The sequence below is a fragment of the Centroberyx gerrardi genome, chromosome 7, assembly GCF_048128805.1.
Source record: "Centroberyx gerrardi isolate f3 chromosome 7, fCenGer3.hap1.cur.20231027, whole genome shotgun sequence".
Classification (NCBI taxonomy): Eukaryota; Metazoa; Chordata; class Actinopteri; order Beryciformes; family Berycidae; genus Centroberyx; species Centroberyx gerrardi.
The window spans coordinates 5309518-5325776 of record NC_136003.1 but is presented as its reverse complement, the minus strand read 5'-3'; the positions used below and the strand labels follow the sequence as shown (position 1 = coordinate 5325776).

The window sequence follows — 16259 nt, the reverse complement described above, 5'->3', positions numbered from 1 at the left end:
ATTCTGTTAAAAAATATGCAACATATACGTATATTCTGATTACAAATACTTGTTGGGAAAATAGAAGACTACCGATGGAAATACTTTTAAAGTAAAAGCAAGAAAGTCAACGTCTAAATGTGTTACAGAAGAAAATACAAATCTGAATTGAATTTCCTGAACTTCCTGACGTTATCACTTTTTCTTATTTGTACCTTTATATCTCAAATATGGCAAGGTAATTATCATACGTTACTGAGTATGGGTAATCCCTTGGATTACGCTACTGATTACAGTTGATGAGTGGTGTAAATTCTCATTTCTGGGGTTGACAGGAAACTCCAGGAGTCCTTGAAGGGGTCCAGGGGGTTCCCAGCAACATGAAGAAGAGTTTCATTTCACTATGATTTAATTCTCTAGAAATTATCCTTTTCCTTACCCTAATCATTATTATTGAATGTGTAAGAATGACTATTGTAATAGGTTTTACTCTTCACTATCTTATCTCCCCACATACAATTTAGACAGTTCTACAGTTTAATACTAAATCAACAACAATAATCTTCCCATGCACTTTATCAAATCAACCAAATATGTGTCTATTTGGTTGACTTTGACATGAAAACATTTGAGAACTCCTAATATAAATAGTTATGCACTTCTCTACAAAATCATATCTAATGAAAATCTTCTCAAATGCAAGTTCCTGGGGCAAAATTTTATTACAGTGAAAAGGGGTCTGGTTTGAATAGTTATTGAATTTTAAGAGTGCTCAAATCTCGGGGGATGAGTAAGATCCTCCACACAAGTGATATCAAATAAAAAGCGCAGATTTTTTAAACTGGATTGTCAGTCCCTTTAATGTTGGTTCTAGGACTCCTGAAGAAAATGGGTGCAGTACAGTGCATGCCTCCTTTCTCTTCAACCATGGTTAATGAAATAATACCATATGATTCAGACGCTACATTAGACTGCATGTCCTATTGCTACAAATGCTCACCCTAAGTATTTACTTGTTAATGTATAATAGGGGTATTGGAGTGTGAAGGTACTACAATTCTACATCTTTTCTCTAAGTGCTTATCAGCTGAAATGTGAGACCTTGCAGAACACGCTTGGCATTTTTCCCACATGTATGACAGAGAAAGCTGAGAGTTGACAACTACAATAACACACTAAAACAGTTTTCTCACTACCAACTGCCCATTTCAGATCCCGATGCTCCTCAGATCCTGAAAACGTGTCCAAAGTTTATAAATGTTTGAACATTCCGTCATGTTTTTGCAGCTTTGGATTATTGCAGCTGTACATGAAAGTATTTATTAGGCACATACATGAGAGGGAAAGCTGGGAGATGATATTGCAGCTCAGCACAGAACGTCAGTCGGTTAATGTTTTAAAGGCTAGAGCCATTCACCATTTGATTCATTATTAGGCCGCAAAAATAAAACTGTAAGGCAGAACATGTTGGGTCACAGTATAACAAACAATTTAATGGAATCAACCAAACAAAGTGGCAAGTGGGAAACTCGTCATACACTTTCACATACTGTATATTATTATTTACAGAATGGTTTTATTTCATGACAATACCTGGCAAGAAGTTAAAGGGAAACTTATCATCATTAAAACCAACTAATTTTCCATTTATAGTGCAGCATGAGTATTTACAGGTTAAATAGGACAGTGTGTACCTTAAGTGCTATGTCATTACAGAGCAAATTACAGTACCCCTTCATTTGTATGAGATAGATGATTGACAGGACCACACCTCTCTGATGGTACAGTGGAACACTGTAACACCACGTTAAAGTGTTTTCTCACTACCAACTCATTTCAGATCCCGGTATTCCTCAGCTCCTTAAAATATGCTTGTTCATAAAACTGGAATACCCTCCACATGTAAAACAAATTCCAGAGATGCAATACGATTGAAAGTTCCTATAAGAAGGTCAGGAGGAGGCACATGGAGGAGACAAGGAAGAAAAAGAAGGGAGCGTGAAGAGGAGAGTTTCCGCTGGTGGTGGTGGTGGTGGTGGTGGTGGTGGTGGTGGTGGCGGTGGCGGTGGCGGTGGCGGTGGCGGTGGCGGCGGCGGCGGTGGCGGTGGCGGTGGCGGCGGTGGCGGTGGCGGTGGCGGTGGCGGTGGCGGTGGCGGTGGCGGCCGGGGTTGTGCCGTTTGTGGTGTTGTTGCCGCCGCTGGTGTTGGGAGCTGGAGACAAGAAGTTCCCCACTGCCTGTGCGAGGAAGGACTGAAAGCGGCTCATTCTGGTGAAGACCATCGGCGAAGAGCCGTTTGCTCGTGTTTGACTGCTGTCGACTGTTAAGACCGCTGCCTGGGTCCAAGAATCGCCCTGCTTACACATCAGAGGACCTCCAGCATCGCCCTGAATAGAACAGAACAGACAAGGTTGGTGTCTTTGCATGAACAAAGTTTCGGAAAGCCCACATTTAAGCCTTTTTAAGACCTTTTATAATACTTCCTGGATTTGGTTCTAAGACCAATTTAAAAACAAAGAAAAAAAAGTTGGCAAAACCAGCCCATTTCTGATTGAACATAGCTAATGAAAGTTGTGGAACACTAGTATAATTAAAAATAAATCTGTAATACATAAAATGTATGTATTACAGGTTATTTATTTACTGTATTTAAGACATTTTAATACTTTTTCAATGCCTAACATTTAGATAATTTAAGACTTTCTGACTTCATAAGGATCTGCCGATACCCTGCTGAAATGGAAAGACACACCAACAGGTGGTGGATAACACTTTGTACCTGCTGCAGTGTCACAGCTCCTGTACAAATGTTGTCACTCGATGACGCATTCCCACAATTCACCACGGAGGCCTGGAACTCCTGCAGAACCTGTTCCTCTGTGGTCAGGAGGAAACAAAAGGTAAATGGCTAGAAGTGAGACGCCTGCATCAGAACCAGATTGCAGCACACTAAAGGTGCACACAACATCTACCAAATTATTGGTGACAAAAACTTTTCACAATGGTCCAAATACAACAAGGTATGAAAAAATATAATAGCACATGTGATGTACACCATACTCACAATTCCATTGTTGCCTTTATCTAGATTGGAGTTTTAGTTAAACATTTCTTGGAGCCAGAGCTGCTCTGGAGGCAGAAATAATTTCATTGGTTGAGTTAAACCTCAATGGGCACAGCCAAAGAACCACAGTTTTCTGGCTAAGTAATGTTGCCAACTTGGCGACTTTATCACTAGATTTAGCAACTTTTCGACCCCCCCAGCGACTTAATTTCTCAAAAGCGACTAGCAACAAAATCTATCGACTTTTTCAGACCATGGGGAACAATGTCAATGTGTTGAATCCTGGAGAATATGGCGACAAATCGGTATGGCTGATACTCTTGCATGTAAATCTGCACTACTCGCTTATCTAATCTATTTTATGAGGTGTGATACTGGCCCATCATCTGCCGACTTTGATTGACTTTTTGAGCAGCCAAAAGCTACTTTCCTTGGAAGACAGTTTGCAACACAGTTAGACAGAATCCCAGTGAAAAAGGCAAGGCAAAGAGAGGAGGAAGCGAATATTATGAAGCCCTAGCACTCTGCTACCAACTGAAAAAATGCAATGTCAAGTTATTTAGGTTAGATAGTTAGCTAGTTGACCTTCCAAGTTCAAACTAGCCATACTAGCCAATAGCTATCTAGGTAAGCTAGTTAGCTAGCTGCTGACCTTGCATTAGTGTCATAGTCATGAATGAATGAAAAAATAAGTTATTGCCATTCATATTTTTTATTTATATTTAACTCAACCAATGAGATTATTGCTGCCTTGAGAGTGGCACTGCCTCCGAGAAATGTTTGTAGAACTAAAACTCTGTTAAAACTGGTTATGGACTCACCCCCTCCTTCTCCCGCGCCCCAGCCAGCTACCCAGCATGTGGTGCCAGTAGTGAAGGTTATTCCAGTATCCAGGCAGATCAGCTGGATGTAGTTAGACAGGGTGGGCAGGGTGGTCAGATGCAGAACTGCTACATTGGTCCCAGTCACGTTGCTCATAGTGATATTTGTCACAGTAAGTGTCACTTCAAAGGGGTTGGATCCATTTTGCTTCAAACGACCCAAGATCACAGTCCATTCAGAGGCATTGGGTGAACTGAGGGAGATAAAATGAACCAAGTGAGGGGCGCTCCACCTATTGAAACCTCTGAAAAAACTTTGACATAGGTCTAAGGTCTTTCAAACAGTCCCAGAAGACTTGTAATTTATTGGTTTCACTTTATCTTTGAAAAGAGCAATAGAGTATAGCTTGGCAAGTGCTGTTTAAGTCATTGACCAAGTCTACAGTATGACTTTGGCAGGCCTCAGTAATATTATGGTAAGTGGAGGTGGTGAAGACCTGACAGAAATTACATGCAAAATTGCAGTTAAAAGACTTATTTGCATGGGATTAATATCACCTGGGGACGTCCAGTGATTTGTAATGACTGCGGAGATCATCTGTGATTTTAATTTTGTGCAAATATGCCATGTCTGTAATTTGTAAAGTAAAAATTCCAAATTACCTTCCGTATTTTGGTGAAGACAGAGCTCCCCTGATAATACTGATCCTGTCCCAAAAGGGCTAGCATGGCTAAAACCACTGGAGATTTCACTGTGACTCCAGGTGTCTTACCTTGAGAAGCAGCTGGCACTGCTCAGCACGTAGTCCACTGCCACCAGAGTCCCGCCACACACATGAGTTCCATTCTTCTGTAAGCTGGCCATCCACGGCCACACGCCCGCTGTCGCCACCAAACTTCCTCCGCCAATACGTGGGTTCAAAGGGGCGTTGCCGCAGAACACAGCTGAAAAGCAACGGAAAAGATGGACAACGAAAGATTTAAACCTGCATTCTTGCACAGTTTGGAGGTTTTGCAACAATTACTTTCGTGATGTGGTATGACAGTCACTCACGGCTGGCTGTGGTAGTCGGGGGGGCGGTGCTTGGAGGTGGCGGCAGGCCAGGACAGGTGACGCTTAAGTCACTGTCAGTCCCAGTGGACCTGAAGGTAACAAAGCCCGGCCGGCTGCTGGAGATCTGGCTGTTGATCCAGGTCTGATACTGGGACACTCTGGCGTAGACCCCTGGGAACTCAGGCTGGGCGCAACCCTGACCAAAACTCACAATTCCAGACTGGATCCAGCGGCTGTCCTGTTTGCTCATCATCGGACCACCTGAATCCCCCTGTAGGGAAAGAAAGATTTGGTGTGTGTTAGCAGAACCGACGTTTGCAGGAGGTGAAATCCAAGGACAATGTGGGCGTTCAAATGATCACCTGGCACGAGTCCCTCCCTCCGGCACGTAACCCGGCACAGATCATGTTGCTTGTGATGGAGCCCACTCCGTAGTCGCAGTTACACTGTCGGTTCCCCACAATTGGCACTTCCACCTCCTGAAGGTCTTGTGGGGAAGGAAGTGGAACTAGGGAGACACAAATTCAGTTTGATGAATAACACTTATGGTGAGATACACTTTAAATCAAATGTGTGTAAAAATGTGTTCAATCACAGACAATTGACTATTGGCTTAAAGGGGTATTGATGCATCTATGACTTCTTTTGACCTCTACTGGTGACACGTAGGAATTGCAACTACATCAGCAAGTCTGGCACACCTCAATTATCAGTTTCCAAATACTGGCAGTTGCTCCCCTTTAAATCAAACAAGCAAACTAAATTAATTGCAATAGTTATAGCTTATGTCCACATTGTAATTTAATTACTGCATCATGAAATGCAGACGATGACTTGTCCAAAACAAATTGAATACAGAATTGAATAGCACAAACATCTCTTCAGTTTGGGAACAGAACTAAAGAAGTATTACAGACATCACAGGTCCCTTTTGCTCCCTTTTGCTCTCTGATGGCATTTTGGATCAGAGGATTGTGGGCGATATTCACCATTATGGCTGCTCTTGTTTTGGTGGGGGACAGTTATATGGGCATATGAGAAGTTAGTATAACTGCAGTCGCTTTTCTAGTGAGAATACAGACCCACAATAGCATCTAATCTGTTACATTACATATTCCAGTTTCCCATCTATGACCCCAGTGTGAATGCAGCTTTATTACCCACCACCGCTTCCAATGTTGCCCCAGCCGGTGACCCAGCTGTCAATGCCAGCAAAGAAGGTGCTCTCTGATGCTGCCAGGCAGGCCGGACGAATGAAGTCGGTGAAAGTCACTGGTGCGGAGAGCCTCAGAAGACAGATGTCATTGTTATTAGGGATGTTGTTGTAGTTGGGATGACGGATGATCTGTCTTAACGACCGAGACACCTCATTGGGGTTGGATCCTTGTTGACTCTGGCGACCCAGATAAACGAGATAGTTTGCTGTATTGGTGCTGAGGGAGAGAAATTTAAAAAAGACACGATAAGCAGGGCTGTAGTCAAGACCATCTCAGTTGAGTCCGTGTCAATTCCAAGTCCAGTGAAGTCAAGACAGAGACCAAATCGAGACCTATTCAAGACCAAGAAGTAGGCAAAAAACACCACTTCATTCTACAAAAACAGTGTGGATGGCTTTCCAAAATGTACAAATAATGATTAAAGAATTTCTTGAGGATGAACAGAGGTGTAGATGTATCTGCATTAGCTTTATACTATACCCTTCAATATCCAACTATATCAATGCCATAGAAATTTGAGGACAATTACATACACAAGTTTCTACATATGAAATCCCCAGTTTGTAGTACTGAGGAGAAAATGAACCAAACATCAATAAAATTCCTCATTTTTTATATTTTCAAATACAGAAATATTTTGAGATTCTTATACACAGAGACAAATTCCATCGATAACTCCTCACTTTGGGAAGCAGTGAGCAGCAGTCAGCACCCATTCATTGTTAATGAGAGATCCTCCACAGAAGTGTCTCCCAGATATATGCAGACTGGCCTGCCAGGGCCAGCTCCCTGGAGGGGCTGCCTCTCCTCCCACTATCCTGGTGTTCAGAGGAGGCTGACCGCACTCTAAGAGAGAGTAAAAAAAAACGTGTGACCATAATGGTGTGTGTTAGACTCAGTTTAGATGTTTCAGTGCCTCTGCTTGTTCTTTTAAGACTATTGGGATTCTGGCTCTGAGAGCAGTAGCCTACTCTTAACCGTATAATGAACCTGTCAAGACTCCTGTCCAACCACAGTCCCACCAAAGTGTTTCAAATGTGTCAGTTCTTAAGAGTCTTAAACACTCATCAGTTATGCTAACATGGGCAACCAATAGGAAATTAGTTGCTATCTGCTCAGAACTGGGAATGAGAAGGGAAGTAAACAAGGAAGGATTTTCTATAAACTAGAAAATAGAAACTTTGACTTACCTTCTAATTGTGAGCGAGACTCTGAAAAACAGAAAACAATAAGCACTTAAAATGAGAATTTTATAATAATGATTTATAATAATTTTGCAAAGCCTTCCCAAACAATAAAAAGGACAGTGTCGTTTCCAGCAGCACACAATACATGATAGATGTGTCAATAGTAGCATATCTGAAAAGTAACACAAGATATGTTGCTCCTCAGTAGACAAGAATGTGCTGAAAATAAACATCACATTATCACAGAGTTATGTTGTATAGCAGGGGTGGAACAACCAAAATACCCTAGTACAAGTAGTGCTACTTTGCTGAAATTTCACTCAGGCATTAGTAGTTGTGTAAAAATCTACTTATGTTAAAGTAAAAAGTAACTCATCTAAAATGTACCCAGAGTAAAAGTTTTTACAATGCAAAAAGGAGGAGAGGACAGTGATGTAATATTATATGTGTTTTATAGACAATGTTGAGCATTGTAAAATAAGAATTTGAAATTCATGTCATTATACGATTGGTCATTAAAATAACAGAGAAAATGCCAATCCCCATTATTCAATAATGTTACTTTATTGATGTTTGCAAACTACAAGGCTAACACAAACCAATACTGTAGCTGGATAGCTTTTTGGCTAATTTTAACTGAGCTCATTGATAATACAGCCGCCAATAGGGTGTAGGCTAACACCTGGAAACGTGTTCCCGGGAATTCCCACCCAAACTATTTAGTATGGCCGTTTTAATTAAAACATGTGCAACAGCTGCATACATGTGCCCGCAACACCAGCCTCTGTACGCAAAATCTCATCTTAATGGAATGTCTTTTTGAGAATGCCAAATTACTCGGTTTAATGAATTTTGTTTATGTTTATACAATAAAGGATTGTCAAATATCATTTCATGTGAGGCTGACATGGAGCAGACAGATCACAGCCAATGAACTTCGGAATTTGACATCCTTCCAGGTAGCTATAGCGGATTCATGCTGCGCATCTCAAGTTCATTCATTCATTCATTCATTCATTGATTTATTTTTGAACAGGGACAGTGAACATTAATTGACCCGAGGGTAAATGTGCCAGTGTTAGCCAACTGGCTAATTTTCAACTGTAGTCCCTGTGGCCAGATGTTATTAGCCAGAAACTACATATAAAAACACAACATGCAGTCATATGTACGGATGCAGATACAGTACAGATAGACAAACAGAACTGACAAACACACAAGCTGGCACACCAAGTAAGCAGCATGTAAGAGCAGGCAGCATTTTACATGCAAGCCAAAGCACCATAACATACAAATAATATTTATATTACATGCATTCTAATATTGATTAATCACATGGTTGGTGTACTTTTGTCATAATAATAACACTAAATACACTATAGGTGTCAGGGTATGGATATTGGAAACCCATAGATTTAATGCATATTTCTCCTTGTTTTATTTAGTCCTGCCAATTGAAAATGACCAATGCGTCTTGACTGGTAGCTTATGCCTTAAAAACAAGTCCAGTTTTCCCAGGACAACGTGCTTCTGTTCCCCGGATGGAAAATGTTGTATTTTCGGGAAAAGTAACTATTAATAACTTCCCTGTTACATAGTATGTGATGTTATCTTTTTAAGATTTATTTTAGGCATTTTATGCTTTATTGACAGAGATAGTGTGAGAGAGAGACAGGAAGGTATGGGAGAGCGAGAGGGGAGGACATGCAGCAAATGACTGCAGGCTGGATTCGAACCCGGGTCGCTGCGGGAAGGACTGAGCCTTACGCGCTCTACTGAGCCACCGGGGCGTCCCAGTGATGTTATCTTACTGGATTATCCGCTGATTGTTTAGCCACAGCTTCCATTTGATAAAACTGGTTTTACAGCTTGTCCAAGAAAGGTAATAACATGTTTTCATAACTCTAGCCTTGAATACCTGCATTGTCCAGAGTGGGGTTTTCTGGCCTGACAGGAAATAAGTTCCGCTTAAAAATCGCCAGTTTCCATGATGACTGTGTGTCACAAAGCAAGATCATTTTTAACATATCTGTGTGTCTTCTTCGGGACAACACGCATTGTGTTACTTTTCAACACCTGTTAATGACAATACATTTTAACACAACATATGTTGTTAAGTAACACAAATGTATGCAGTGTTAAAATGACTTGATAATTTCTCCAAAAAGTAACAATAGTTTGCCAACAATTATTCATGGAGAAAATGTTGACATTGTCCAGAGTTATAAATATTTGGGAACTGTGTTTGATAATAGATTGAGATTTAATGAGAATACAGAAGTTATTATAAAAAAAGCCCAGCCACGTTTGTATGGTCTATGCAAACTTAACTCTTTTGGAGTTGATAGGACAATACTGAAAACATACTATACATCATTTATTGAAAGCATTTTAACATTTTCTTCTATTTGTTGGTTTACATCCCTCAGTCAAAAAGACAGGAACCAACTGCAACGAGTTGTCAATATTAGTTCAAAAATTATTGGTGAAACACAGAGATGCCTTGCACAGTTGAACTCTAAACAGACCCTCAAGAAAGCATACGCTATTATTAATGATCCGTTACATGTCTTACACAAATCTTTTGTATTGATGCCTTCAGGAATGCGTCTCAGAAGCCCCACTTGCAGTACAAATAGGAGAAAATTTGGTTTTATCCCTGAGGCAATTCGACTGGTAAACAGTAAATGTAAAAGCGATGGTTCCCTCATTCAGCACCCCAATGTTAAAGAGATGCTTACCTGAGTCTGTACTTGCAACATGCAACATACATTTTAGCAGGTTTTCCTCTATTCTCTCTCTCTCACTTAAGATATTCTCCTCTTCACTGTAGCTGTGCATTTATGACTGGAGTTTGCATACAAAATACACACCCACTGTGTTACACCTGACAGCCCATGCAGGTTAAAAGTACTACATGGCTGAAGTCTCACATGGTGGAATCAACTGTCAATGGATAACTTATTAAATCAATCCTGATTCAAGTTCAGTGAGGAACAGCACTTCTAATGCCACATTTATGGATGCCACACTTCTTCTGGTGTAGTTCCTTGTTTGATTTCCTATGATTCATCAGAGCTGGGTAAACATCTTATAATATATTGTGTGTTTCCCAGTTTGAAAAGCACCAGTTCTTGGTTTGGTTTGCGGTGTTTTCACAGGAGTTTTGAAAGTGCCTTGCGAATTATAGCTAATGCAATTCAGTTAGAATTTGGCCCAAATATGCACCATTAATATGAAATATAGGCCTTGAGTGAACCATCAAGAAATATAACATATTAATTAAATAAATAATAATAAAATTCAAAAATGTATATCTATATATTTAAATATAATACATTAAATACATAAATATAATCAAGGATGATTTTGTCATATTCACCTCATCATCAAATGGGCATTAATCCACTCTGATAGCCAAAGATGCTAAATTGTATAGTCAGACATGTAGAGCCCCACATACAATATTGATATGATAACCCATTAATTAAAGGCTTTTATAATTTTAGTTTTTAGCTATTTTATTCTTGTGTAACCTGTTTTATTGTGTTATTCACATGAAGTTTATTATTTACAGAGGAAGAGGATTAGGGTCAGGATAAAAATGTATTATTATTTAATTTTATTTTTTGTTCTGAGATTAATCTCAGAATTCTGAGAATAAAGTCAGAATTCTAAAATTAATCTCAGAACAAAAAATAAAATTTTCACGTGGCCCTAATCCTCTTCTGCAATTATTATTATTATATTATCCCCAAAATGAAAAAAATTGCACCCTAACTGCCTAAAACAGTGAAATAAATCAATGAACTCATTTTACCATCTCTCACTGCCATAGATTCTGCTTGAGGTTAGTTTGCTGCAGTTTAACACTGAATGTACTGTGAAGGCAATAAGAGCCGTCCATCTGAACTTTAGCCTCTATACTCAGACACCACAGCCAGTGTGTTCTCCAGAGAAGCCTCTCAAACTATGGTCACCAAACCTAATAATCCTTCATTGATTCAGCTGTATACTGTAGGTAGGGTGGTGCAGAAGCTACTTACCGTGTGTCAGTAAAGTGAGCAGAGTTGCCACACACAGTAGTTTGCAGACAGCCATCATGGTAAGTCCATGCCACTGAAGCCACTCCGGTTTAAATAACCTCCTCTTCTCCTCCCTCGCACAAAAACAACACAACACAACCCACACAGACACACCTTTCTCTCTCTCTCTCTCTCTCTCTCTCTCCGCTCAACACACCTACCTGTTCCTACACACTTACCTGCAGTCAGCAGACACGCCTAGTGCCCCCAAGTCACCATTGCACATCAAGCAAGCCAACCTCTCGTAAACCACTGGAAGAGGTGAAACAATAACGTTGCCCATGGGTGCTAAGTGTTAAGTTAGTAGTTAGCTATCCACAGTCATCCAGGTCTGTTAATCTTAAACAGCAATGGAGAAGTGCAGAGTTGGGTTCGACCGATATGGGTTTTTGAAGGCCAATACAAATAGTTTTCGAAAATGTGACCATTTTCCCACCAAAAAATGACTAGGATTCACTGTTTCTGCCAGAATTGTATTCTTGTCAGGGTGGAAAAGCCTCTGAAACAGCATTTAGACCATCTTGAGACACTAAAAGTCCATTGAAACCCAGATCAATTGGCCCAACTGGCATACTGATGTATTGGTGTAACCTTTGCGCAGAGAGCTGTGGAAAGAAGTCATTTCCACTGTTTTATAACCAAAGACATATCCTATAGGAGGATAGGACCCATACGCATGTTTCTGCACAGCTATGTTTGATCCATGATTTCATGTCAAGGACCCCCATTGGATAGGATTTTTCCTAAGGGACCCCCATGTACTTAGATATGACTTGATAGAGAATTACGTAACTGTCTAGACTGTTGATGGGCAGGCAAAGGTATGGAGAGTGAAACCTATATGTACAAAATAGTCACCCACATACATTCTCTTGTTGTGTCTTACTCTTGTGTCTTCTGCTAGAAGGGGAAATAAAAGTAAATTAAAGTATTCCTCGTTTTTACCCTCAAGGACCCCTGGAGGTCCCTGAATCCCATTTTTGGGAACCGTTGTGCTAGTGGATAGGAGCAACACTGTTACACTTTGGTTTAATGGGCCCATATACGTTAGGCCTAGACAACATAGAGAGTAACACTACAGCAAACCAATTCCCTTGAACGCCGCAAGTCATGAAAATGGCCTTGTCCCGCCATTTAGTCGCCAATGGCCATCAGCGCATGCATCTCCACAGCGGACCACACAGCACTCAGTAGTGCTGGGATTAAGCGTGAATCGCAATTACACAAGAGTGGAATGAGGCAAACAAGCTCACTTGGCAGCATTCCTGCCTCGCTGCAGGAGGCTGCTCGGACTTGGCACCCTCTCTTGTCTCGCAACTGTTTAAAGAAGTACTCAAGTGTCAAAACAACACAATGCAGCACTTTAAAAGATCTTTGATTTAGCAAGCAGTGGAGGTTTATGAATTCGAAAGGTCTGTGAAATTCCAACAATGGTATTCCCGACGAACTTCTGGCCTTACACATGGAAACTTTGTATGAGAGAAACAGGTTTCCGACAAACTTCTGGCCTTAAGGCCAGTTCACATGCCGCGTCTTTTTTCGCCTCGTGTTTTCCAAGCGTTTTAGAGCGCTGCATGTGAACCGGCCCTTACACATGGAAACTTTGTACGAGAGTAACAGGTTTCCGTATTGTCAAAACATCATACAGTTCTAGGAAAAAATGTGCTGCAGATCAATGTCATCGATGACTGGACAGAACTGAGGCTTGGGGTGTGGCTGCAGGAAACTTATTATCCATTTTCCAGTCAACGCTGTTCCTGAACTGACAATATGATCTGCATAATGGCTTCTGAGCAATAAGCCCTCAGGGTAGACTTATTAGTCGCTTAGGCACAAACTTGTTATATCGCTCCAGACATCCCATTGGGGTGGGAAGTGGAAGCTCACCAAATGAACACCAGCCATGTCAGTCTATTTTATTAGATAGTCTCAAGTGTTTGGATTGTGTGGAAGGGACCACATGTGAAAATTTTATTCAAGTTCTGAGATTAACCTCAGAATTCTACGAATAGTAGTCAGAATTCTGAGCATAACGTCATAATTTTGAGGTTCTGAGAATAAAGTCAGAATTCTGAGATTCTGAGAATAAAGTCAGAACTCAGAATTCTGACTTTATGCTTAGAATTCTGACTTAAATCTCAGAATCTCAGAATTCTGACTTAAATCTCAGGATTCTGACTTTAAACTCAGAATTCTGAATTTATTCTCCGAATTCTGACTTTAAACTCAGAACTCGTACATTTTCCACGTGGCCCTAATCCTCTTCCGTAGAATTGAGACTAGTGGATTGAAGAACCTGTGAAATGAAGGCCCAGTTTAAAGAGGAGTTCACCTGAAGCAACAACTATTATCACTAGGATACTGAACAGGGCCAAATTCTATTCTAGTTATTTACTTCATGAAGTATCCCATCTATGACTGTATCAGTTCTTCCACAATGGTTTCCAAAAATACATAGGACCATGAAGAGAGTGTAATCGTGGGTTCTTCCGCTAAGGGCAAACAGGACCTACCTGTTTATGTGGCCTCAGACATTCAGACAAAGTTCAGTGAACAAGGAAGTCGACTTTGTTGGAGAAAATATTTGAATGTACTGGTATTCAGAAGTGCACAGTCATACTCACAGCACCAGGAAACGACTTCAAGAAACTTCAACAAACTCCTGGGGTCAGATGTATCAAACTGTGGGGATTCAAAACTAAAACTCTGTGTATGTACAAAATGAGAAACATGCATACACTGTTTTCTTCAGATGTTCATGCATCGTTCAGTTTTATAAATCTCAATCATTGTGGAACTGTGCGCATGTGCACTGGCCTACTGCCCGCGATTAGTCATAACTGGATGTCGACACACCTCTATTTAACCTGGTTTGTCTGGCCCATCATCATGGGACAAAAACTGGCTCTCTCCATTGTATCATTACGCACCGATATATATTATGAGCCATAACAGTCTATTAATTGATTACACATGAGTAGGTCTTATTCATGATCCGATATGTACGTTATTGTTATTCCCATATTACTGTACGTTTTGGATGACAATATGTAAACCTGAGTGCTAGAATAAAAATCATACTTGTAGAAAAAGGATGTTAACGCACACATCTATTAATGTCACATGAAACTCTATTGATTGTGATGAAAAGATAAAGGCTCCATTAAAATGTCATCCCTCTTTAATCAAATTAATTCTCTAGAAATATGCGAGTGCTTCTCATGTGTTGTAATGTCATGTCTGATAATCCTTACTTAATTCTGTTGTTTTGTTGTTTTTCTTTCTTTATTAGTGAATAGCATTTTTAAGTGGTCTGTCAAAGATATTGTATCCCTTATATTTTTTGTTATTCTAAACTGCTAACTTCTTTAATGTTAAAATCAATAAAAAACAGGTTCTAAAAAAAAAAAAAAAAAAAGCATCCAAATTCCTTCTTTGCCACATTGCTCTGTCACACTCAGCTGACTCATAAGGAAATAGAAATTTCTGTGTGGAAAGTGACGTATGCATTCTTTTGTGTGTAATCGTCATTTATACATCTGGCCCGGTTGGATGAACTAGTGAGTGTTCATCCATGCTTCACGCTTATGACAGTGAAAAGTGCACAACATAAACAAAAGGGAAATTAGATGTGGATGACACAGAGTTGAGACTTTATGTCCTGCTCAGACATTTATCCAGAGACACAACAGACTATAATGAATTGTGAAGACAGGTGGGTTAAACTGTAAAATTGCTTTGAAAAGAACATCCACAAATTCTTGTCTCTCAATGACAGAAACCACAAAACCTGCGATGCCATCCAAAGACAAAACAAGTTTTTGGAGCGCCTATTGACACTGAATGGGAGAAACCCTTTGTCAATGTTTGAGCATTTACACTCCAAATAGCTGAAACAGCCCTGAACAAACCCGCATGGGAATGCCTGACCTCATACTACCCACTCAAGAGAAAACCTTTTGGAGGATTAAGGTAGAAAACATCACAAATCTTTTTTTGGAAGCGGTTTCATATTGGCACATAGATAAATTAACAGAATTAACAGCTTTGGCCTCCATGTAACTCATAAGGGCTTTGTTTACATGTCAAATCTTCCTTTGTCTGTCTTCCTTGTCGGGTTTGACTGATGTGGGTTTATGAAGGCCAATACCGATATATTTTGGATCGAAGCTACCACTAGCCGATATTTTGTGTCAATATCTTTAAATTTGACCCTTTTTTGACCCAGACCTCAGTGCTTCCCCCAGAATTTTATTCTTCAGTGTGGAAAAGCCTCTGAAACGGCATCAGTGTTTGACCTACAAATCAAACTGCATCAGTATGCCAAGTTCAGCCACTGAATGGGAGTGGTTCAACATCTTAGCTGTCAGATAATCAAAATTAATGAGTTTTTCCAAAGGTGGACGATAAACACTTCAGGTCAGCCGACTGTTGACGTCAAGGTAACTGTGCCAGCACCATTAACCAGATAATATTGACCGGGAATAACAAAATCACGTGTATGACACTTTGATTTACAAAAGCAGATTTCATGCTTCATTTAAGGTACTTGCTGGCTTCTGAGAATTAAAACTTGTCCCCTCACTACGTTTCCAGAGCCTAAATCTTCTCCAAATGCCCGAACTTCACACAAACCTAGAAAATGTCTGAGAGGATTGAACTTTTGCATGCACACGCTATAGTTTGACAGATAATTTGCTGTGTTGAAACAATGCGGAATCACAACTGTGGCCATGATTGCGGTAGTGACACTTGAGCTTCAAGTATCAACTTACCACCAAATATTTGAAAGATCACATTCAAACTGAGGGTGTATCCTGCTCTGCACAAGACGATACAGTCAAACTCAATGAG

General features: G+C 40.3%; 1 protein-coding gene across 1 annotated transcript; it reads right to left on the bottom strand.

Annotated features, from left to right (window-relative positions):
• Nucleotides 1-1446: 1446 nt before the first annotated feature.
• LOC139908583 (polyserase-2) lies at nucleotides 1447-11510 on the bottom strand. Its single transcript, XM_078284962.1, has 10 exons — nucleotides 11367-11510; nucleotides 7324-7344; nucleotides 6817-6979; nucleotides 6081-6349; nucleotides 5279-5424; nucleotides 4917-5187; nucleotides 4636-4807; nucleotides 3863-4116; nucleotides 2757-2854; nucleotides 1447-2364 (listed from the first exon to the last, which is right to left on the bottom strand). Exons 1-10 carry the CDS (start codon nucleotides 11422-11424, stop codon nucleotides 1921-1923), a joined length of 1896 nt encoding a protein of 631 aa, XP_078141088.1. The 5' UTR covers nucleotides 11425-11510; the 3' UTR covers nucleotides 1447-1920.
• Nucleotides 11511-16259: the final 4749 nt, after the last annotated feature.